General features: G+C 47.4%; 1 protein-coding gene across 4 annotated transcripts in view; it reads right to left on the bottom strand.

Moving 5' to 3' along the window:
• Prr5l (proline rich 5 like) overlaps positions 1-25736 on the bottom strand; it is a 77862-nt gene that overhangs the window by 3190 nt on the left and 48936 nt on the right. For 3 of the 4 annotated variants that reach the window (XM_063227782.1, XM_063227781.1, XM_063227783.1), the window contains 3 exons: positions 23161-23252; positions 16340-16480; positions 11701-11827 (listed from right to left, as the gene is read on the bottom strand). In XM_063227782.1, the coding sequence (XP_063083852.1) occupies positions 11701-11827; positions 16340-16480; positions 23161-23252 (360 nt within the window). The remainder of the gene's footprint in view (positions 1-11700; positions 11828-16339; positions 16481-23160; positions 23253-25736) is intronic. The other variant, XM_063227784.1, reaches the window with a different exon arrangement.

The raw sequence follows: 25736 nt of genomic DNA, 5'->3' as shown, positions 1-25736 counted from the left end.
ACAGGGGAGAGTTCAGCTACCAAAGCTGAGGCTATGGACAGTCTTTCAGCTCATCACACTTCACCTCCCACCAGGTTGGTAAGCTGAGACCAGTGTTCAAGTCTGCTCCCCTGGACTTAAAGAGCTTCAGCACCATCTGTGAGCAGGCACCCATGGGTGGCCCGAAGAGGAAGGCTGGACACAAGTTATTATAACTGCAGGAATTTGTTTTTTATTTTTGTGGAACTGGGAATTGAACTCAGAGCCTTCACACTGAGCTACATCCATAGCCCTTTGTTTTGAGGCGGGGGTCTCACTAAGATACTAAGCTGCTTAGCTTGGGCTTGAACTTGCAACCTTTCCACCTTGACCTCCCAGAGTGCTAGGATTATAAGTATGCACTACTGTGAAAACTTGCTTTTCTGGTGCTCACTGTGTTCCAGAAACTGTGCCAAATCCTGACGTGCATATCTTAAATCCTTGGAGAAACTGAACCCAAGTTATAGTATATTATCAGCTCCCACTTCACAGGTGAAAAAGTTGAGTATCAGAGCGGTCATGACATACCAAGGTCACATAACTAGAACATCCTCAATACGGGACGCAGGCTGTCTCTCACTGGCTGTGCAAAGTGAGTGCACCAATAACTGTGACAGGCAAAGTGCGAGTCAGTGTACGGGGTTCAAAGATGGGAAATAGTATCTGGGGACAATCATGAAAGTGGAAGTGGGCCTTCAGGGTATCCCTAAAGGGGACAGCATTCTCAACAGTGGGAACAGCCTGAGCTAGCTGCTAAGATAGGTGTACCCTCAGGCTATAACATGGCTACAGCGCAGAGTCTGTGGATGGCAGGAGATGGGCCCAAGCAGGCAGGATGTGTGTATGTCCTAGGTGGGCCCTGGGATGCCAGATGGAAGCATCTGTGACACATCAGACAGGCTGTGGAGGAGAAGGTAACCCTAGAGGTGCAGAGTGCCATGGGCGACGTGTCAGGAAGAGTTCCCCTGCAGGAGTGTGCAGGACAGCGTGGAGCCAGAGAGATCAGAAGTGAAGAAAGCCAGGGAAAAGGTTTGTCATCATTTTCTAAAATAAATACAGATTACATGTGGAAGGAAGTTAATGCCCACATCAGAGTCAAGATACAAGACCATCCGGACAGGAACTAGAATTGTGGTGATTAAAGTGAGTGAGGAGGACACATGACCAAAGGCTGGGGACTGCACAAGGACTGACACCGTCAGGGCTGGGGATTTAGCTCAGTGGCTCAAGCGCTTACCTGCTATGCACGAGATCGAGAACCTGAATTCAATCCCCAGTACCAAAACAAACTGTAACCATACAGGACTGACACCTTAGAATCCAACAAATGGAAGACCAGGGGCTGGGATGAGGACAGAGAGGAATCAAGACAAGGACAGTACAGGACAGCATGAGGCAGGGCACAAGGAGACTTGGGGAAGCAGCAAGAGATGCAGAGGAGGCAGGGCAAGCAGCTCGTGGGGCCCGGAGCTTGGCTGCAGCCGCGCACAGACTGAGACACTGCAGTGTCCCCTGCAGCACCTCCATTCCCAGTTACTCCTCTCTGCACCTGCACAGGATCAGTGTGAGGACAGAGTCCTACACTGAGCCTGAGTCTATGGCATGCCGGTGTCCCTCAGACCCAGAGAAGTCCTCCCCATCTTGCTCCCCCATGGCGTCAGCATCATGAGCGGCAGCACAGGCCTGAGAGAGGCAGAGGAGGTACCAAGCATCCTGCTGGCTCCATGGCTGTGGCCTGGGAGAGCAATTTCAAGGGGGTGGAGAAGCCGGAAATGCAGCTGTGCAGAACTGAGGAAAAGGCAGGTTCTCTGCACGGACCCTTCAGCTTCACTTTGACTGGAACACACCTCTCCCTGCCTTCACGTGACACTGTCACTTCTTTTCCATAGTGCCCTTCCCTGACACTTGAAGACCCCAAACAAACACCTTTCTCCCAGCAGAGAGGGCAATGCAGTGGGGAGCAGTGGAGAGAGAAGCCAGGCAATATCAATGTCCCCACTACACACTGACAGGATGTGGGGCGCTCTCTGAAGGGGAGTCACATAGACTGGCCTTAGGGACCCTTGGCCTGTGCTGCTTTGCACTCTGCTCTTCCTGTGGGTCTGGGGGCCCTGGACATGTGTGCCTACTCTCCCAGAACTCATGCTTCTGGATGGATGGCCATCCCTGTCAGACTTGCAAACATCCCAGTATCTACCTGCAAAGGGTACAGGCAGTACCAGCTAGCATCATTATGTGTGAGTGTGTGTGTGAGAGAGAGCGAGCAAGAGAGAGAGAGAGAGAGAGAGAGAGAGAGAGAGAGAGAGAGAGAGAGTATGTGTGTGTGTAAATGACTGGAGTCAACGGACTCAGAATCCCAGGGGAGCTGTTTGGTGGTAATAATTTTTCAAATGGTGATTCACAGAATTCAACAGTATATTTCCCCCCATCTAGTCTCACTCTTCAGTTCTAATCTCACTCTATAACAGGTAGATGTGGTCTCATTCTCACTTCTCAGGAGATGATCTGGGCTAGCCTCTGTTTTCATAGATCCTTAATGGCAGTGCCCACTTCCCCCACTACACAATGCTGTGTCGCAGGGTACTACTGCTGCATTCCCCAGAGACATGCTCCTTGAGCCAGCCCACCTGGTGAAATCAAGTCATAGCAAACACAGCCCCCAGCAGGTATTGAACAAAAGACTGATACTGTTCCAAAGGGCCTGGATCATTAGTCTCCCTCTTTGGAGAGAGGAGACAAAATGCAAAGAAGCAACCAAGAAGAAAGAATCATTGCAGGAGTGCTTGTACCTTCTAAGCCACATGTTTCTACAACTGCTTCCACATTCTTAAAATAAGCATGCATTATTTTTATGATCACAAAGATCGATAGCTATAAAACACAAGCACAAGAAGAGTTCAAAGCAGCAAGGACCTCATTAAAGAACCATCCTTTTTAAAAATGCCCTTGAGAATAGCTCATTCCTCTCACACTGCTGTTAGAAGTATGCACTTTGGATTGGCCACAGGGAAAACTATGCTGGTTTCCAACCAACCTAGCAGTCTAGCAGACCAGACAGGGCCCGTTCAGAAAGCACAGACTACAGGCAGATCCTGTGTTCATGAGACCGAGTACCTACCTGCTAGGAGGGGTTTGTGCAAGGAGCCAAGGAGGCAGACAGGAGTACAGCATTTCTACTGCTGAGGAAGACTTGGACAATTTGTTATAGGAAGAGGGGGTATGTTCTCTTTGGGGAAAAGGCATCTGAAAAGCCTCAGTGTTAATGTTGGATTATATAACACGGCTAAAACTTGGAACAGGCACACATGCCAGGATAGGCAGTTCAGTTAGAGGAAAGAATGAGAGCAAATGCTGGGACCATGAAGAACATGGGCTAGGTGGATGGATTCTATTTGCATGTTGACACTTGCAAGTATTGCTGGAGGAAAAGAGAATAGGATTAATGATTTCTGTGGGTGCCTGTCTGATGGCATGAGCCAAAGAAGGATGTCTCCAGAGGATTTCTGGACACCATCTGTAGTGGTTGATACACTGTGTCAACTTGAGAAGATTATAAGCTTAACTAAGTGACTCAGCAGTTCTACGTCCTAGGGTATAGAGGACATGCCCTAGGGCAGCTGCTTATGCCACGGGATGTAGTAATGGTTGATTTAATGTGTGAACTTGAGAAGCTTAGAAGTTTAAGTGAATCAGCAAAGGTCCAGGATCCTCACTTCGTAAACATCTTCAGCCTGGGCAAGATGAGGGCACTGAGACGGTGTGAGTGCTGCATCTGCCATATGGCATGTAGCTTGCATACAAGGCAGGATTTATAGGTAAATGTATAGACGATCAAGTGGACAGCTCTCCTTGAATGCAGAACTTTTACCTCTGCATTATTCAAACCAGGCCCTGGTTCTGTGTACTGAAATGCACAGACCTGGCTATACTATTTCCCTTTCCCTTCAACTGGCTCTAAGCAATGCAGATAAGGTACTGATATGTAATTTTTAAGGCCAACTGACAATTTCCCATTTCTTCACTTCATGTTCCCTGTAAAATGGTTAAACACAACAGGATGGCAGAGCCAGATAGCTCCAGAAATGTCAACTGGATATGAGCCTCAAAATGAGAGGCTATGACTTCCCGGGGTACAAAAGTTTATATATGAGAAACTGAAGCAGTATCCTCCTAAATTCATTCATATGCTATACCTATTGAGTTATGCAAACTGGCCTGTCGGCATATCACATAGGTGCTTGCTCTCTGCCCAGCTAGCTCAGCTCACCCTGCTCATGTAATTCCCACCATCCTCACTGTCACTCATCCCTTCTTCACGAGATAATAAATACCAGGAAAGGCCTTAGATCATGCTCTTTGTTCATTTATCCTCACATTGGTCAGGCTTAAGACCCCTTGGCTGCCTATAACTTTGAATACGTCTTGGTTTCTTTATTCTTGTCATGGGTTACATTGTGGTAGGCTGGAATTAACTAATTGGAATTCCAAAAATGTTTTGATGGGATTACAAATATAAACTTTCTGGACCGCAAGGAAGATGAGATAAGGGATTACAATATTATAAAGAATTACTATTGGGATTATAATATTGTGTTTACAGTATAAGTGGATGTAATTGAGACCATACTCATAAGTGAAATAAATCAGACCCATATGTATAAACATTGTATTGTCTCACTAGTGTGAGAAACTGAGTGAGAAATAAGGTCAAAGTATACAATAGATAATGTGAACTGGGAAGAAACTGTTCAAAAGAAAAGACAACTATGATGGGGGAAAGGGAAAAAGAAAGAACAAGAAAAGAAAAAAAAATTATACATAAGATAGTTAAGATAGTTATACAGCTAGTTGCTCTTTGTTGAAAAGAAAGGTTTGTGCTCATATTGCTTGGACAAGATATTGTGTGTTTATCTTGTACTCTGAGTAACTACTACAAAGACAACAATATAAAATGTATTAATTATTGTAACTCCTACTAACATGCTTTGAAACGGCTTAATTGTTGTCTTGATTCTTTTTGTTTAAAATAAAAAATACACAGACCAGGAAAATAGACTTGTTTCTCCCTTGTTGTTCTTGTTGCTTTTTCCGTCTTCTGCTGCCTTGAACTGTTGCCCCTCTGCCACCTGCCTTAGAGCCAGCTGATTATGGACTGAAACCTCCACAAACTGTGAGCAAAATAAACCTTTCCTTCTTTAACTTTAGATGTCAGGTATTTTTTTCTCAGCAACAAGAGAAAAGCAATTAAGACACCATCCATCTCTTACCTAAGTAGTTCAAAGTCCCTGCAGGGTTCATCTGGCAATGAATTGATAAGAGAGGCCACTTTGACTGCTGCTGAGCAGGAATCAAAGCTGAAGCCAGAGTAGGGGAGGCCAGCCCTGGAGGAGCAGCCCAGTGGTGCTTGCCCTGTTCTTCAACAAGTATGTCTTTCTTCTTCCTTTTTTCCCCCATGTTGGGGATTGAACCCAAGGCCTTTGCCCTGAGCTGTATCTTCATTTCTTTTTTCTCTTTTATTTTGAGACAGGGTCTAGCTAAGTCACTAAACTGCCCAGGCTGAGCCTTAATTTGTGATCCTCCTGCCTCAGTCTCCCAGAGTGCTAAGATTACTGGAGTGTCCCATCACATCAGCAACAAACACTGCTGAAAACTGCAGCACACAAAATGGTGCACTCACTACTGAGGAAGAGGTGCATCAATTTGATGTGGCGAGAGGCTGAGACCAGCACCAGCCACATGTGAGGGTTGGAGGTCTATGGTCCTAGATGCCAGCATTTGCTGTCCACTATATGCTAGTTTCATTCAAAAAAGTGGATTTTTTTTTTTTTTTTTTGTCTTTTTCATTTTTATCGGTACCGGGGATCGAACTCACGACCGCCTGCTTGCAAGGCAGGTGCTTATGCCGCTGAGCTAAACCCCCAGCCCCCAAAAAAGTGGATGTTTTACCAACATGATCTCCTTCTGAGCATTTTGCAGAAGAGGAAGCTGAAGTTGAGACTTTAAATGACCCTAAGGGATGATAAGTAGTAACACCAGGGAATCAAGCCCCGGGTCAGCAGCGGAGCTCTTGTTCATAAGCTTCACACTAGTAGCTCTGAGAACAGGGCTCTGAGGAGACATCAGGACAGAACAGAATGCCTTGGAAGTACAGAGAAGGAAGGGGAGACTGTAGACAGACTGCTTCAGACTAATGGACAAAACCCAACCCAGCCACTCGTCTGCGTACATGAGCAGACAGCAGTGTGTTCCCTGCCCTCGAAAGGCTCATAGTCTAGGGGGAAGAGAATCAGGCCATGGATCAACAGGGACCAAGACGTGGCCCTGGGGCTTTGGGGAACGAGAGTAAAAGGCAAGCACTACCCCACACCCCGCCTGGGTGATTCCTGTAAAGCAAAGCTGCTGCTGGCTGGTGCCCCAACACAGCACGTGGCATCACTGCCCAGCCTCGGCTGCCTGAGTCAGCACAGTTTCCTCCTCCTTCTGGCTCCTGACAGGACCACAGGGCTCTGTGTTCAGCCTTCTGCTGCTCAGAGATGTTAAGGACTTTCTCCAGGCCACACAGGCCCCGCCTTCTCTGGTTTCTAAGTCCTTGCTCTTCCCACATTGCCTTGTCCTTTGGCCCTGCACTGACTCACGGAGAGGCCTGTGGCTTTTCCTTCTGCTTTTTGAGGGGAATGTTTTGATTTCCAAGACTGGGTGTGAGCAGAGCCAAGACCACAGTGGCAGTGTGGCTGTGTCAAGTTTGCTGGCAGACGGTGCTTCCTGCAGGACCTCAGAGCCAACCCTGGGACAAGTGTGTCAGCAGCACCCGGTAGGGTCAACTCTTGTTGGGTCCCATGGCTCACAGGACTCACTACCCACACTTGCCTCCTCCTCTGTCTGCCTCTCTTTCTCCTCTGCACCCAGAGAGGCAGGTCCCTGTCCCCCTCTAAGGAAATAAATCTCCCACCAGGAGACTGAGCCCCATGCAGACTTTGCTAAGTCACTAGGTGCCCCAGCTGCTCTTCCAGCAGGGAGAGGGGGCTCAGTCCTCTCCCCTGGCTGATGCCTTCATTCAGGCCACTTCCTGAGCTTCCTGATTTTCAAAGGGGCTGGCCCGGGCTGTGCCCCAGCCCCTGGGAGCCTTTATTCCAGGCATCCTGATGAGCTCTGGCCTTTATCCCCCTGCTAGGAGCCAACAATGGCAGCTCCTTTCAAACTCCCAAAGGAAGCAAAGCTAGCATCCCTCCTTCCTCAGGCCCTTTGTTGGGGTGCAGACACCCAGGCCTTTGATCTCCCAGAGCCATTGTGACCCCTGCACACAAAGCCCATTGAGGTTCCCTCTCTGGCCTGCACCTGAAAGCCACAGCCTGCCTCCTTGTCACCCAGGAAAGTCACAGTGTCCTGCTGCAAAGCACTGGAGAGCAGGCCCCCAGCTACAATGGAAGGAGGGATGTGGGATTCCAGGGCTGTTGTGTGGGAGACCTTCAGTAGGGCTGGGATAGCCACTCTCACACGTGGGAAACTTGAAAGGCAGGATTTTAAACAGCTGAGTTAGGTACAAATACTCTCTAGGCAGTCAGACATGGCTGGGTCCTCAACGGAGTCAAGACAGAAGGTGAAAAGCCACTATAGCTGTGGCCAGAGACATATCAGTTAGAGGCCAGGCCTCAAGATAAGAAAAGGGCCAGGTCTACTACATAAGCCACAAGGGGCGAGATAAGTGATAGCAACTGGTCTAGATAGGCACCAACCACTCCAGTAGTCAACTAAGATCCCAGATCCCTCAACTACCTGAGTTCTTTGATCGTCCCATGCCCAGTCAGCACATGACCTGCTTCCCTTTTGGATCATCGTTATCTAAGCAGCATACTTCTAATCTTATTGGTTGATCATAGCTGTAACCCATACGGTGATCATGTGAATTTTGCTCCGTAAAATTTTCCAGGGCTGGGGATTTAGCTCAGCGGCATAAGCACCTGCCTTGCAAGCAGGCAGTCATGAGTTCGATCCCTGGTACTGATAAAAAGGAAAAAGACAAAAAAAAATTTTTTTTTCCTATAGAGTTGGGTCCCCCAGCTTGTCCTTTGGAAGCTTTCTGTCTCTCAATATTTCCCATTCTTAATGTCTATTGTTCCTAGAATGTATTCTTTGATTTTTAGAGAACACAAATGGCATGTCAGACATCTAACAAGTTGAAAGATATAATATTTCTCTTATATTATATTTGGAGGTTTCTATATCATCCCTGTAACAGGAGGACATGGGCCTGGCCTCTGACGGATCTGATTTTTGTTTTTTTTTTAAATCTCACTGTTCTCCTCCTCGACTCTACACTCCAGCTGCTATAGAAAAGTACATCTTTGGAGGAAAGGACATGCCCACACCCCATTCTCCATCCTGGGCTTAGGCCCACACCTCTGTTCCCTCTGAAGCAAGCTGTACCTGTCCAGGGTGGGAGGCCTTGCAGAGAGAGACCCTCCCGGGGTCACACCCCTCTGCCCACCATACTGGACCCCTGAGGCGGAGGCATCAGCAGGCTTTGTGAAGGAGAAATGAGTATGCACAGTGAGCTTGGCCAGCTCATGCAGGGTGCTGGGCAGTATAGGAGTGGCCTCCGAAAAGGTGACCCAGCTGCCCTTGACATAGCCAGCCCCTACTTCAGTCCCAAGGATGCTGCAGCGAAGCCTTCCTTCAGGTAAAGGAAATTCTTGTGCCCAATATGATTCCCTAGTTTTTATGGCAGCCAGAGTCCTAGGAATCCTCTGCCTGAGGTGGGATAAATGTTAGTATCCCCATTGTGTGGAGGGGCAGACTGAGCTGAGAGAGGCCTTGCTACCCGCTCTGGGAAGGGGTGTGCAGTCAGGAAGGCCACTTCCCTTCTTCTGGTTCCAGAGGTTTGGAACCAGACCTGGTCAAGGATTCCTTTGGAACTAAGGGATGAGATGGGAAGGACTTTTCCTCATCCAATCCTTTAATGAAGTCACATTCTAAGTGCCAATGGAGTAGGGTGATCGTGGAGTGCGTGGGGCAGCTGATGGAGCCTAAACAGTCGGAAAACCTGACTCCAGCAGCCAAGCAACCTTTACCCCCGCCCCGGCCTCTCTTATAATGCAGTGCCTTGGTTGTGAGACTGTCCGGCCCACTCAGCATGGTACCCAGGATTCTCTTGCCCCAACCACTCTGCAAGTCTAAAGCTCTATTGGCTCCACAAACGCTTCACCATCTTGTTTACCCACTATGTGCTAAATCCTCCGGAAGTCCCTTCTCCTCTTTCCTCAGCTAATGCCTCTTCATCATCAGGGACCCATCACAGACAATACCTCATCCAGTGGACTTGTTCTGTTTCCTGGTCCAGGCAAAGTCCCAGTGTGGTCTCCCTGGCCCCTGTTACTTCCCCCAGAATGTTTGTACATCGATGAGTCACTGTTTTATTTGCAGTTCCTTACTGACCCTGTGCCCTGGAGCGCAGGGATGCCTTTAGTTGGTATCGCTGCAGCATCTACCCAGGCCCCAGGGTAGGGTCTCAACATGCATTTGCCAAAATAATAATAAAATGAACACTACACAAGAGAAGGTAGTGTCCTTCTCTCTCTGTCCCTCCTGAGACAACCTCCCAAAGGCCTTCGTGTAAGAATAAAAGCTCAGGCCTTTGCCTCTTAATTTCACAAAATGTATAATCATCCTTATTTTACTTGGAAAGCCAGAAGTGTCCCCTCTTAGAGTGAGTCCTCAAGGAATAAATTTCCAAATCTACTCCTGCCCCTTGTGTGCGATGCTGAAACAGGACATCAGGAAATAGGAAGGACTGTTCAGCTGACAGCAATTAAGAAGAAGCAGGAAAGAAGTGCTCCCACTGCAACATCTGCTTTAACGCAGGACGGAGATCGCTCCGGAAGTAGAGTAGAACAAAGGTTAACCACTGTGAATAACTTCACCCCTTCTCAACTGGAGATGGTTCCGGGGCCTACACCAACAGACTTTACTGTATTTCTCTGTCCGTTATTTGCCTTCTCACAAATTGCTGCCACTAACTAGAGCTCAAAGTCATTTTCTTTTGTTTTCTCACCTCTCTAAAAGTATACAGGTCTTTGTTGAAGGTGCTTTATAAGCTGGAATTCAAAACCACCTATTGAACTCAATTCCTTGTTCTCTGCGTATCTCCCAAGCCTATGTGAAGTGAATATATGTATCCAGACGCTCCTATTTGTCTTTCTCTTGTTAATGTGCTTCAGGGCCTATTGCAACTAAGAATTTATGAAGAGTTGAAGAAAAATTATTTTTCCTTTCCTACACTGTCAGAGGCCCAGGTGGAGTCCCTGCCAGGGCCCAGCTGACCTATCCTGACATCTTCCTGGGTTCCCAGTGTCCCCCAAACTCAGTGAGCTGAGGCAGCAGTCAGAAGGAGGGCTCCAGAGAGACTGCGGCAACATGGCACCCACTGCAGGGCCAGGGAGGGCAGGACACTGTTTCCTTCAGGATTGTCTCTAACCCTGGCTCCTTCTAGCACCTGGGTGGAGTGCGTGAGTGGACTGAGTGAGGGTGGGAACTTGGCAGGCAGCGGGCTGGGACCGGCACCCTCCAATCTGTGGCAGCTGTGGTTAAGCTGGTGTCTCCAGAGAAACATGACCAGGGCCAGGAACACTGCCAGTAAGAGGCCCTGCCTTTGTCTGTAGTCAAGAGGCCCAGGAAGGGCAGGAGCCTCTCTCCCTGGCTTTGAAGCTCAGCCACAAGTCCATTCTAGTGAGAGGAGGGGTACTGTGTGTGTTAAGGAATCTGTTTCCTGTTCTGTAGGCCTCTGAGTGCTGGCTGCCGCAGCCTTGGGGTACAGCTAGCTGCCTGCCATCCACCTAATATTTTCCAAGTGGCTTCCAATGGTGCTATGCCAGGCCCTATTTCAGTTGCTAAAGGCAGGGCACTGGAAAAGAAGCCCCTGCATTTTTACAGACTTACATTTAGATGGTCACTGAAGAATACCTTTATTATAAGCCATATCACACAGTGTTTCTAAGGCTGTGATTTCACAGAAAGCAATTTTGTATTGTATTATACTATATTGCCTAGCTATTTCTAGTTGGACCGTCTATTCTGTGGTCTTACTGAGAGAAGAAACAACTCTGATTCATCTCTAGATTCGCCAAAGGACTAGGGCCGAGCTTGATGCTGATGTAGCTTCACATTGCCAAAAATGCCCCAACAGGATCTGTCCCCAAATGCAGGAACTTTTTCCTCTAATGGAGGTGCTGGAAGTAGAGGGTGTGGGGGACAGCATTTCGAGAACACCTGGCTAATCATGAGACCAACTGGCCTCACAGCTAGAGCTGCTTTCTAAAGGAAATCTATCAAGGGTGATTTTCCAGAGTTAAAGGCTGGGGGAGGTTTGGAATACAGCATAGTTTCTGGTATCAGATACAGAAAAATTAATGTATCGGGCACAGGAAAGATCAAAACCACTGGTTAAAGATATGGATCAGACAGGCGTCACCACAGAGGGTGGTGGGAGTCCCTGGGGAGGAACCACAGAGCATGAGTGGGGGAAGTTGCTGCGATACAGCAGGGAATGGAGCAGGAGTGATTAACACGCACGGATTCGCTCAAACCCACATCGGAAGCCAAGCACTCAGTGCACCATGGGTGCTCAGCATGCTGGCTCTGGTAGCTTTATCCTGAGGCTCCTGATAACTCGAGGGCAGTGCCCCTTACCCAGTGTGTATGTGGATCCTGAGAAGCCATGGTCCCTGCCGATGCCCAGGAAAGGAGAAACCACCTGCTTCACCAGCTCCTCCAGCTGCAGATAGCCCTCACTTGGGCCCGTGGGCTCGTGTACACTCTGGAAGTAAACATCCAGACAGACAGAGGTCAGCAAAAACTACTGTGGCCAGCAGGTGCCTGTCAGTGCATCCCGACACCTTCCTCTGGACAGGACAGGCAGCTTCCCCGAGGTTAGAACAAGGCAAATGGAGCCCCAACTTGTCATGCACCACAGGAACACTGCACGGGGCCTACACAGTGGCCTTTCCCATTGGGCTCTACCAAGGCCACTTGCAGGGGACAGTCTCAGCTACTGCTCTGGGGCGGATGTGACCCAAAGCTAATCCCACCCCACTTCCCATGAATTCACGCTCAGAGGCCGCCCAATGACCAGGCAGAGGGGAGCTTTCGTTCTCCCCCTTCTGGGAAATAAAGACACAGAAAGCTAAAATAACTTGTCCAGCGAAACACAGCCAGTAAAGGACAAAAGCTCTGGGCTGAAAACTAAGCTACCTGGCTCCCAGCCCATCTTCCTACGACTTCTTAACAGACTAGAAAAGAGGGAAAGAATACGGAAGAGTTCAAAACAGTTGAAGAGAGGGAAAGGGTTCCAGAAATAGACCCACTGGTAGCAAGACAAGGAGTCAGTTTAGAAGCCCAGCCTGACAGGAGTCCTCAAAATGCAGCCCCATAGCACAGGCCTTCAGCCTCAGAAATCAAAAAGAAGCCGGTGATCAGTGCATCCCAGGGACCAGGACCTGAGCTGGGGAGCAACGATGCTGGATGGGGCTGTGCTCAGCTCAACCTGTCAAATCCTCAAAACAGACTTTGCAATGCTTTCACTTAAGTAAAAAGGCTCCGCCACACTGAAGTGTCTCAGGGCTAGAGGAGAAAGCAGATGACATGGTCAAGCAATGACTCAGAAGAGGTGACTGCTGCAGGTCAGGAGCTCTGGGAGATGGAGCATCCAGAGACCCAGGCCCCTCTCCCTTCTTGGCTGCATCTCTTGGAAATGGATAGGGACAGGGCAGGAGGGCTCCCGTGGCTTAACCAAACAGGGAGGCTAAGGGAGAGACAGTGAGGTGGGCAGAGGAGTTGGAGGCTGGAACTGGGAAGGGCCAGGAGGAAAAGAGATGCAGAGAAAATGGGTGGGACAGGGAGTCAGTGAAAAGCCTGTCACATCGCACTGCTCAGCACCTGGCGGCAGCTATGGCACAAGGCAGGCAGTTCTCCAAGCCATCCTGGCTCTTCTTCATTCACTCAGAGCTCAAGCATCAGACGTTAGCAGAGTAAGAACAAGGGGAAAGCAGATGAGCTGCTCCTGCTCAGGACACACACACAGGAAGTGAGTCCTCTGGGCAGAAGGAAAAGGGGACCCACACCTGGCCTCAGAAACAGGACAGTTTCAACCACAAGCTACCTTGATTGGCTCTCAAAGCCCAGGAAACTGCTTTGGTTTTTTTCTGTCCTTGATAATTTTGCTGTGGGTTCTCCGCTAAGATTTCCCCCACCATAATTCATAAGTGCAGGGAGAGGTGACAGAATAATGAGAAACACCCAAAGGTGAAAGGAAAATGTATGATGAGCACGATTTGCACGGATGCTTCTCCTCCAGGCAGGGCTGCTGCACTGTGCAGGGCCCTCGGCCTGGACACCAGACTCGCTAGGAAATTTTCCTGGCTCAGTGTAAACCATGATGCAGGGCCCCTGAGTTCAATATCAGAAAGAACATTGATTTGGTGATGGGAAACCATAAAAGCAGGCACAGTCACATGCTCTGCCTGGTTGGCCAGAGATCTCATGACTCTTGATTCCCCAAACAGCTTGAAGACCGACACACTCGGGAGAAGCCCCTTGGGTATTTTGGGAGGAAGGAGTTGGTTCAGAAAGATTTTGGAAGTGTGATGGAAAAGGAGAGCTGAAGGCCGAGGATGACTCTTTTCTCTTCACCAGGTCTAGGTCACTTAGAGAAGAGCAGCCTCACATATCCTGACACAGTGACAAAGAAGGGCCTGGGGAGGAGATGGACAGTCCTACATACAGGGGCCCAGACTTCCTGCAGCAGGAATGGCCCCAGGCCAGTGCCACCTGGAGGATCATCTTGACCCAGAGGCTGCCCTCCTTGTCTTCAAGAACGTGGACCTGCATCTGTAGCTGTCATGTGCCTAGAGCTCCACAGCTCCCAAGTGTGGAAGAACACAGTCCAGGGACTATTCCTGGGAAGCCTGGGGAGAAATGACACCAGTTCCCCACTTGAGCACATCTGTAATTCCAGTACTGAGAGGCTGAGGCAGGAGGATCACACTTTTGACCCCAGCATGATCAATTTAGGAACTTAATGAGATTCTTTCTCAAAATGAAAAAAGGACTGGGAATGTAGCTCAGTGAGAAAGCCCTAGGTTCAATTTTCAGTACTAGGGGGAAAAAAGGCCTTCTCAAGGATGGCTGACCAATTCAACTCTGGACAAACGCACTATGATCCTGAACTAGTGAGTAAATTTCTCGGAACCTCCATCTCTGCTTGATATGGGAAAAGCAATAGTTCAGTCAAATCTGCTATGACCATGGAGCTTCTCTGACTTCCCCTCTGTCTTCCAAAACAGGAAGCTCCGTGTGCTCATCAACCAACATGGGACTGGAAGCCCAGGACCTGGGGTCAGCCGGTGCCATCGCTCACTGAACAGTGTTTCATGAGGACCTACTGTGTGCCAAAGATGGAGCTGGGTGCCTAGGTACAGTGTGACAAGGAACCACGAGGATCTGCCTTGAGGGGAGCTAATGCACTGTTCTGAGCAGAGGGCACAGCACACACTAAGGTCTGCTGTGACAGGGCAAGCAAGGCTGGCACCAAGAAAGCTAGTTCCAGATAAGGCTAGAGACACGGTGAAGACCAAAGCTGGGGGACAGTTGTGGGCTGTGTCCCTAACTAAAGTCAGCCAAGAACTACTGGAGAGTTTGAAGTTGTCCTAGGAGAGCAAATGCAGTAGGGGCCAGGACAGAGGGAAAAAGATTTCCCTAGCAAGCAGTAGAACCTGTCATTCAGGGCTTTCGGCAGACAGTGACAATTTCCTCACATGGTTGTCAGGCTGTTCAGTGTGGGACCCAGAACCCAAGAATGTGCTAGGTGTTTTCCTTGTGGGAACAGATCCTCCCACCCCAGCATTCACAGATGACAGCCCTCACCTGCAGGGATGCTCCTCTCATACCTGAATACCATAAGTAGAATGGGAGGGTGGGAGTCCACTTCCCCAGTCTTAGGATCCTCAGGGCTCATTTTCTCCTCTCTTTATTTGACAGTTAAGCTCTGATTTAGACTTCTCTGATGCAGCCTGCACAAACTTTCTTACTTCCTATCTTTTGCTTTCAGTGGCGTAAAGATGGTTGAACTACCATCCCATTCTGGCTAGTAACACCCACCCTCTTCTCGTTAAGCAGCTGTTTTCCTCTGGAATTACAGAAAGAGGACAAGTGACCTGAATGGTAGCCTAGAGAATCAAAAGAAGACATCAGTTAGGTGATGAGGGACACTTGGGCCCCATGCCTGACACTCTATTCCTGCCCTGAAGGTCACCATTAGCCAGATCAGAAATGGAGCCTGAAAAAGAAGCCTTGGTCTTGGAAACCCATAAGAATGGGCCAGGTGAGGCCATGTTTGTGCTACTTGTTTCCACTTAAAGTCACAGCTGATTGGGCAAAGGGAAAGCACCTAGTCCAAGATGAACCAATCAGATTCTTTCCCTTAAGGAGGATGCAAGGTATACACATCTCTGAATCTTGCCACTTTTTTTTTAAACACTTCTTAATCAATAAGAGATTTTAGACAGGTGCGTAAATGTCCTAGGATTTACTTCATCTATAATATGGTAATAAAAACAATGCCAATCTCATAAACTAGTTTTTTGGTTATGTAAGAAAACACCACACTTTAAATCCTTGGTATGTGCCTGAAAAACAGCCAGAGCCCAGCAAGTGTCAGCTCATCTTCCTATTATTGATTTAGAATTGGAAGTAAGAGACACACCGTTAACAGGGTGGTCTTTCTGGAAACACACAAGCTGTAGCATTATGATTTGCTTGACCAGCTGCAAACCAAAGCACGGGATACAAATGTCCAGATCAAAAAAAGACCAAGTCGAAGAGAGACTGAGCCACAGAAGAGGCTGCATCAGAGAGAAACAATGTAGAACAGGTACAAGTACAGGCAGTGCAGAAGCATCAATGGCTCTGAGACTCTGCACGGTCTTGTTCCATCCTAAAGCCCTTCTGCACTGGATGCCTTCTGATAAGCTCCGGGATCTTTGCTGTTACTTGCAACGCATGACTCTTTCTGATATAAGTGGAGAGGGGAGAAGAGCTGCCACTTCTTGGATGGAGAACCAGCTTCCGTCTCTCCTCACTGCAGTCCTAACCCCAGGGACCTAAAAGCTACTCAGTGAATGGACAGGAAATAAGCAAAGCAACCAAAAAATGTGGACCAACAAACTAACAAACACTCAACCAAAATAAGGTGCTCTGGCGGTTGGTCCCTTCCCCCTCATCCCACCACGGCTGTCCCCTCCTTCTGCATCCCTCCCTGGGCCCTGGATCTCACCTGCAGGATAAGCAGCATCTGGATGATGGACGAAGGCAGCTTGGACTGTGACACCAGCAGCAAGTCACCCAGCTTCACCTTTAGCAGGACCAAGTCACGAAAACCCAGCAGGGAGATCTGGCGGATGGTCAGCTCCTGTCCCTGGGGAGCAGAGAAGGTGAGAGGTGAGAGCTTGCAAGATCTGTCACCAACCAGCTGGCATTCAGGACAACACGTTTGCAGAGCACCCAGGAAAAGCCAGGTGCAGGCATCGGCAAGGCTCTGTGGGGCTGTCAGAGTGGAAGACCCAGCTCCAACCTTACAGGATTAAAGCTTTGTTTCCTATAAGATGTGACTCAGCCTATTTAAATAACCCCAAGACCCAGACAATTGGAAATGTGCTATCAAGTGCTATGAATGGTTAGGAAGGAGGAAGAGGGAAGAAGGTGAGGGAGAAACGAAAGGAAGGATTGATGCCACTTCCCCATACCAAGGCTGCTTCCTCCACATCAGATGCTAAATATTTAAGGACCCATCATACAGCAGGCAAAAGGAAACATGAGACCTCAGATTGTTTACACAAGATTAGATCCTTGGATAAATACAAGGGAACTTAGGAAGAAAATAATTGGGAAAGTAGAAGGAAAGGGGCTTCTCAGCTGTGAGGATGGAGGACAGAGGCTGAAACTCACACAGCCACAAGAGCTGGGATTCCTTTAACTCCATGTGCTAGGTAGGATTCTAAATGTTTAGATATAAATATTTAATCTTCATGACCACTGCTATGGTCTGAATATTTGGGTCAAATTCCTTTATTGAAATCCCAGCCCCCAGTAGGTGAAGGTGAAGCCTAAGTGAGGCCCTCGGGAACAGGATTAGAATCTTTACAAAAGAGGCCTCAGGGCTGGAGATTTGGCCTGCCTTGCAAGTTCGAAGTCATGAGTTTGATCCATCACCCCTTCCCTGCATGAGGACATAGCAAGAAATAAGAAGCAAGAAAGAGGCCCTCACCAGATACAAAACCTGCCCGCACTTTTTAACCTCGCACTTAACAGCCTTCAGAGCCAAGAGAAGTAAGTTTCTGTTGTTTGTAAGCCATTTCATTTGTAGGATTCGTTACAGCACCCTGAGAGAGCAACACAAGCATCCTCTGAGACAGGCACTATTGCAAAACCCATTCCGCAGATGAAAACTTGTAAGGCCACAGAAGGATAGTAATTTACCCAAGATGGAACTAGGTTTCAAACCCAAACTGTAGGATTTGAGAGCTCCTGAAGGGCTCTACAAGAGCAAGAAAAAGACAGATCATTGCCCAAGCTCTCCTTCAGGAGAAAGCACACACTTGTGCACACACCTACACACAGAGAACGCACCAAACACTGGTCACTCCTGGTAGTGCCAGAGTTGTCACTGCGGTGCTCACTATCTCAAACAGAACATAGCTTCCCCCCAAATCTCTAAAGTTTAAGGCAGTTTTACACATGTCATAACTCCTTAAGATTTTATAAGGACACATCATATCTGCTGTTTCCAGCCCCCGCAAAAAAACCCGACATTGTACACACTCAATAGGCTCAGTTTTACCATGCCTTATCCCCCACTGCCTTTGTGATCACCCCCAGTGCCAACTTCCCCGCTTCCCAAGACCTTCCAGTTTCTGTTTCCCAAACCACAAGCCAGTATACTCATAGCTGTTTGGCTGCACCATGTCATCTTTGTACAAATGTCAGAGTGCATTTGCAGAGACAAAGGTGGCTAGGATATCACCGGTGATATCATCATATGGGACCACGCGGTACCTGCAATCCGTCACTAGCTAAAAACTGCTATGTGCTGAGAAGCTGCAAGGCAAACTTCTGGCTCTCTTTCTCTGGGAAACCCTGACAAATAGCCTGGACCAGCAGCACCACTATCACCAACACCATTACCTAGGCAACTGTTAGAATCCTCGGGCTCCCTGCCAAATATTCCATGCCAGAAACTCTGGGGAGGGGGCTCAGGAATCGAGTTTTGACAAGCCTGATGTACTGCCTGGTTTTGAGCAAGTCGTGTCCTGAAGGTCTCAAGATGAAATCATTCTGGGTTTTGGACAGAAATGCTTTGGTCCTAAAAACACTGCCCTGGGATCTAGGAAGGACAAGAATCCACTTGTCCAGCCACTTCCAGGGAGACCAGATGTGATCGCAAAACCATGCGGCATGATCCTGCTGTGTGGAGACTGGCTGGTGTCACCCAGGCAGCGCTGCTGCTGATGAGCCTGTTCCCCAAGAGAGCAAAGAGTGTGGCATGCAGTAGGTGTGCTACAAGTACCATTTCCACTCAACGGTGTTGGTTCTCTTCCAGGGCACTTTTTCCTATAGCTTTGTTGTTTCTTGCCTGTCACAGAAGTTAAGATATTCCCACATACGTGACATTGTCCACTGTAATTAACTTCACCCATAATCAGACTTTATAGTTTCATGTCTCTTTCCTATCTTCCTAGCTTCCTCTTATAGACCCTTAAATAATTAGAATTGTGTTGGGTACTTTTGATAAGTTATCTTAATGAGGAGGCACTTTCACTTTGAGGGTATCACTACGTAGCCCGGGCTGGCCTCAGCCTGATAGTTCTGCCTCAGGCTCCTGTATGCTGGCTTTGCTCCCACACTCCAGCACACCTGACTTTCCTGGGCTTTACTCTTGCAGCATGTGAAAAGTCAGGCAGGTGGGATTATGTCTGCTAGACTGTGGATAGGGATGTAAAGGAGCCAATGCTCCACCCCATTATTCTATTCAAGTCCAGGGCTCTTTGGTCCTGTGTGATGCTGGGCACAGATAGGATGGGTCCAAATTTTGTTCACAACACTTTTGTGAAGTGCACGCTCCTGGAACTGTTTGATCTAAACCATGAAGCAAGGAGAAGGGAGACTGGGACACGCAGACTTCTAGCATGGCAATCTGGTGCAAATAGGAGTCAGCAAGGAGAAATAAGGAATTCCAGGAACTGCAGGACAGCAAGTGCTAGTCACTTCACAGGACCGCTTTTCCTGGAAGCCCCTGTAGGCTTCTGGACGCCTCCTGGAACTCCCAACACCTTTCTCTTTCTTTCTTTCTTTCTTTTTTTTTTTTTTTTTTTTTTGGTATCAGGGATCAAACTCACAACTTCGCACTTGCAAGGCAGGCACTTATTGCTGCTGAGCTAAATCCCCAGCCTAGTATTTCACTTTTAAAATCAGAAAGTAATAGATATTTACAGGCAAAGATTTAAACAGCTAACAAAAACAGTTAAAATAAACAATAGAAATGCTCTTCTAATCTCTCCTTCCATATAGACAACCACTCTTAAAAGGCTATTTGTCAACCTCTGGATTTTTCTAGAAACTTTTGACACCTACAAAATTACACATATGACCTTTAAATACAAATAGAGATTTTTTATCTTCCCTATTGTCATGCAACTTGCTTTTGTTTAACAGCATATTTTGGACCTCTTTCCATCAGCGCATGTTGCTGCTTCTCCTTACCCTATTTAAAGGCTGCAGAGTGTTTCACTGAATCCATATACTCTTTAGTGGCCAGCTCTTCACTCAAGATGTCCTTGTGGAGTGGGCACAAACAAGGCTATAATGAATTCATGTATCCATATTTCTATTTTACCATGCCTTCAAAGTAAAATTCCATGATCCTTTAAAATATCTTATAGACACTGCCATGTTACCAATTGATAAGACTGCATTGATTTCTATTCCCAGTAACAGGGTACCAGGGAGGCTCTGGAAGGTCTCTGATGGAGAGGATAATTTTTAATTAGGGTGATTATGGTGGACACTCCAGAGAAACCACTCCAAACCCATCAACTTCCCATGAAAAAGAAACCCAGTAATTAATCACCATCAGCCTAAGGTTCAAACCTTTTGACTGTGCAAAGAATAATTATGATAATATTGATATTGATAATACTGATCATTTTAAGCCCATACTAAACTAAGTGCTTTTCACATTTTTCCTCTGCTAGGAAAAACAAAACAAAACAGGGTCTTTGCACCAGGACAAACTCATTAAGTAGGTATTATTATTTTATGGAAGGAAACAGAGGCTCATAGAGGTGAGGCTATTCCTGAGATCATCAATATGGTAAGTGGCAGACTGGAGATTTGAACCAAGGTCATCGGCAGGTCACACCTTGCATTGCTCTGTCCTTCTCTGGTCCTGTCTCTTATCCCCATTTCTCGCAGATCACCTCTTACACTGTTACCTGGGGACAGGCCACGCATGAGTGGTTATAATGCCTTCCTGGAAAAGAAGAAAGGTTTTTTTCATGGGGCCTTCCAAGTCCAAGGTTAAATTTTACACAGGTAGGAGAAAGGCCTGGATGTGAGACCAGAAGGGCACACTACATCCATCCCTGTTCCTCCTGTGTTGAAAAGCAAGGGAGTGGGGTCCAGTTCAACAGTGCTGGGTCCCCATTTACAATAGAACTGGCTCCAATTCTCTGTGTCACTAATCTCACCAAAAATAGGCTTCATTTGGAAAGCTTGTTGTCCCCAGAGCCACAAAAGTCCTCTCTGTTTGCAAACTCTGGCCTCTAATGCCAGCAGCAAATGCATTCATGGGAGAGTGTGGGGTGCTAGCTAGACCAACCTGCCACACAAACAAATTAAGCATTGCTTTATTAGAGGACCATTTGGGGGCCATTAACCAAGGTACCAACTTGGCATGAAGGCCCTGTCATCTTTTCAGTTCACAGTGAACCAGAAGGGGAATTAATAATCCAGAACCAGGTTTTTCATTCTTATTTTATGTTGGGAGAAAAAAATAACCAAGACATACCTAGCCTTTTGTAACCTCAGTCAAAGAAACAGAGAGAGAGACAGAGAGATAGAGAGAGACAGAGACAGAGAAAAAGAGAGAGAGTGCTCATACAATCCAAGATGCCATCCAGTGACTCTGGCTAAAACCCTAGGAAAGAGTTAAAGTTGAGAGAATTTTGTCTCCTAAGTCTCTAAGTATGTGAATCTGGGTCAGCTAAGGACCAAAAGGTGAGAGAGAGCACAATTTGCCACTTCTGCGCATCTGTTTGCCAGAGATTGCTCCCACCTCTTCTAACTTTGGGCTACACACAAACTGAATTTACATCACTCTTGCCTAGTTTCAGTGGACTGAAAATGTAGGATTGCACATGCAAAGGCCCTCGGGATGACAAATAGCAGTTATGGCAAATGAGAGTGCAGTAGAAATCCACATCAGTAGTTGGGGGTTGACAAAGGTAAATAGGGTAATATCAACTATTGTCAGATTTTATAAAGTTTCAAGTGAATGAGGAAATATCATTTATTGTCAGATTTTTTAAAATTTCAGGAGAATCAAGACAATGCCATCTCAAGATCCTTCAGAAGACACCTCCTTGCCCTTCCCTGACTGTACTGGGGCCATTTCCACCCAGATTTCCATTCTGGAAACATCCTGAGCACCTTGGAATTCCCTGCCCAAATGGCCCTAAACGGCTCAGATCTACCCACCCCCTCCTAGAGTGTTGCCAGATAAAACAGGATGCCCCGTTACATTTGAATCTTGTTTTTCAGTATAAAAATCTCCCATGCATTGCAATATTTATGACTTATGTGAATTCAGATAGCACTTGCCATCTACGCTTTTATTTGCTAAATCAGGCAACTCTGACACGCCCCTATATCGGTCTTCTTAAGAAAAGACCCATAGGCGCCTATTGCATAAAGGGGAGCAGAAGCTGCCCTGGCCACATAAATGCAGGCTGGGACTAAGAATGTGGTGAAAGAAAGGAGCAGGCTGCAGGCCAGGGGCTTCCGTCTGTTTTGCCTTACTGGAAATGGCAGAGCCAGACTTAAACCAGGAAATGAAATCTGTAAGCACAGCCTCCCAGGTTTTAAATATTGGATATATATTTTAAGCAATTTCAAATTCCTTTAAAACACCATTTAAATCGAAAAGTCCCCTGGGCCCTTCCCTGTGGGAGGAGGAAATTCCAACCATTGCTAACAGCTCTGTTCCGATTCTGCACGTTGTACCCACACTTCAGCAAAGTCCGATTAAATCCGAAGCCTTGACCCCAGGAGGAACATGAGAGAGATGTGTATTTCAAAGAGGGACCTCCGGCAACCGGGCTGACCTGGCAGCAATCATCTGTGGTATTAGCCTCTGTAGCAGGGGGAAGGAAATTAATATAAGCAATAGAGTGACTCAAGGTCATAGAATAAGAACTAAAGCCAGGTCACTCCTCTGTTACTCCAATTCCTCATTTTGCAGGAGATGAGCAGAGCTGTACAAATGGAAGTTAAATGTCTTGTCTAAACCCACACTCTTGAATCAAGTCTATGGATTCCTCGTACAGTGCTTTACATTGTGAGGCTCTTGTTCTTTAGGATTCCTTATGTCACAAGGAGTGGGGAGTCATCCCTTTCCCACAATTTGAGGACAACAGCAAACTTGCTTAAAAGTTGTGCTATTAAAAAAAAATGAGAGAGAAGAAAAGAGGTGGGGTGAACAAGAAAAAGAAGAAAAGGAAAAGTCTCCTTCCGCATCTTTGCTACTTCAGAAAAGTAAGAAGAAGAAAAAAAAAAAAACCACACCAAGATCTAACAGCATACTCAAAACCAAGCAGGTAACAAGAACCTACAAATTGCTAGTTAAGCAGGCTGTCTTCTTTGCTTGAAGTTAAACACTAAATGTAGACCCACAGAGGCCTCAGAAGACCTCCGTGGTCCTTTGCCGACTCAAATACCCACTCCAGGCTCTCCCCCATCCACCAGGAGGCCCCAGCTCGCAGAGGTCAAGACAGGAGGCAGATGGCTGAGGCCAACAGCAAGTCGTTCCCCAGCAAGACTGACCTGAACTGGATAAAATATGGCCTGCAGGGTGGGGAGAGTCTCAGTGAAGAAGTGGTCCCAGACTTCAGCCAGAACCTCAATGCGATTTTCACCTACACGAGGGCGAGAAGATGGGAGGGGAGGAAGAAAGAAAAGAACTCGTCATTACTCATAGGAGAGGCCAGAAGACAGCTCCACCTCAAATGTGGAGTCTCAAAGGGTCTCAAACTTGTGGCCAGGAGCTTTGTCCCTGGTATCACAGGGTCTTTGTCCCTAGCGAAGGTCACCAGAACTTGTCAGGACAGAAATATATCCACTCTCACTAGAAGTGATACAGCAGATGGCACCACAGTGGTGGAAGTGTGTGAGAAAGACCGGAAGTGGCATCTGGCAAGGCCAGAAGTGCAGAGGGATTCAGGAGTCAGGCTTGAATCATAACCCCGTCTCTAAGAACTAACTCTGCAGCACCAGCATTCATCCCTTCCAAGAGCAGTGGCCCTCTAGAACTGACCATTTTAAACTAGGCCCTGGCTCTTAAGGTTCCATCACCTTTCACCACACCCCGGGAAGGTTACATGCAGTTGCAGGGGTTTTTTGTAGTCACTGGTACACTGACCTTATTTTAGGTTTGAGCATCAGTTGACAGAAAGAAGATAGTAACGATCACCTCTACTCACTGCTGTACAGTAACTGAGAGGGCAGCATTCTCTGAAGAGCTCACCTGCAGACCCTGGACCCACCTCCTGATTCCGTGCCTACTTGGCCCTAGGACCAGGAGGCCCTGGCTATGACTAAGTTCCAACCTCGGGTGAGAGTACACAGGTCACCCACCACCACTAAAAGGGCCGTGAGAGGAACTTGGCTCTCAGCGGCAACTGCTTAATGACCTAGATATCAGAGCTGACTGGGCATTGTCTTTGCTCATCCCAGGCAGAGAAAGTGGGTCAGCCAAGACGAGACACAGAGACAGAGGCACTTGGCGAAACACTGAGAGTTTCACTGAATGAACCTTGAAAGATTCATTTAACATCCTTCGTCTATTAATTTAATGGACAGTAATGGCAGTGGCTAGGGAGAGAACAGAACGAGAGCATGACTACTGGCTCACAGGTCAGGGGTGATACACTGGAGAAATGCAAACCCACAGCCTCCCTACTTTCCCTGGCAGAGCATCAACCACACTCGGAATTGTGTGTCCACTCCCCTGTCCCTTCCAGGAACGTGGCCATGACACTCAGGCCTGTGTGTTCTGCTCACTCCTGTATTTCTGGTGCTGGGCACATTGCAAGACAAATCAATAGATCAACTGCAAAGCCTTCAAATGAATGACTGGCAAATGCCAAGTACAAGTGTGTGGATTTTGCAGATGTGATGACCTGTGATGGGAAGAAAGTGCTATTTAATTTGAACACAAGGAAGTATAAAGCAGGTCCTAATAGTCAGCAGGACCTTTTGCTTTTTCCTTTGGATAAAGAAACTTCCATACCATGGCCTACACAGCCAAGAGAATCTGTCTCCTTGTGTCTTCCTTCTTTGCTCTATTTGGCTTTTGGGCTCTAGGTAGATTTCATCTCAGCCCCTCCCTCCACAATTCCCCATATCACAAGGCCTTTGCACAAGCTAGTTTCTCTCCCAGACTACTCACCCATCCCTCTTTCTGTGACCTACATCTATTTATTATTTTCATTACAGCTCAGACTTCCCCCTCTACATGAAAACCTTCTCCCATTGGTCAGGTCCTCTACTATGGATTGTGTTCCTAATTGGTTATAGTTACATATGGTGGCAATATGATTAAAATCTGTCTCCACTACTAGTTTAGGAGCTCCAGCAGGGCCTATATCTTATGATAATGTTGCTCCCACAGTGTCTCCAGCACCCAGCAGAGCAACAGGTATCTCCTAAGTAACTGATAAATCATTGATTGAATCAAAGGCAATCTGATTTCAAATGTAGGCAAAGCACATTCAGTGCAGAGAGGAAGCAGGCAAGTCAAAGGGGTCATGTTAAACCACTCCAGGTCCTGAATCAAGGTAAACCCCAACACATAGATAATGTATCCCAAATGAGAAGAGTTTGCATTAGCAGTTTTGTGAGTGGTCCTCATCTTAAACCTTAAGCCTTCCACAATAAAGACAAGCAGAGAGTCCTAGGGAAGGGCAGCAGAGAGAAGGTGACAGTCGGGGAGGTGCCTACTGCAAAACCAGGACAGAGGTCCCTGGGAACACAAGGGAATTCTCAGACCCAGAAACAGGAAGTACTGCCCCGGAAGCTGGATCAGTCCCTACGCTACAAACTTCAGACAGTCATGGAGGTTTGGAAAGTATTTCAAAAAGAACACTGAGTCAACGCAGACCAACAAAGTGGGTCGACATGGGGCAGAAAGAATTAAAGGACATAGGTGACTTTGCTTCCTAAAACAGCCCATGAGTCAAAGACGTAGCTCCCTGAAAATATGAAAGCGGTCTGTATAGAAAGTCTAGATGCCTGTCTTATCAAACCTGTCCTTCAAGGCTCCATGGGAGTTTAAATTCTAGAAGTACATACACAGGTAGCAGAAACTCTCTGAACTCAAGGTCACCAAGGCGCTACAAAAG

Source organism: Cavia porcellus, unplaced genomic scaffold (genome assembly GCF_034190915.1).
Source record: "Cavia porcellus strain 051 isolate PalLab524CR breed Dunkin Hartley unplaced genomic scaffold, mCavPor4.1 scaffold_17, whole genome shotgun sequence".
NCBI lineage: Eukaryota > Metazoa > Chordata > Mammalia > Rodentia > Caviidae > Cavia > Cavia porcellus.
This window is presented reverse-complemented; position numbering and strand designations above follow the sequence as displayed.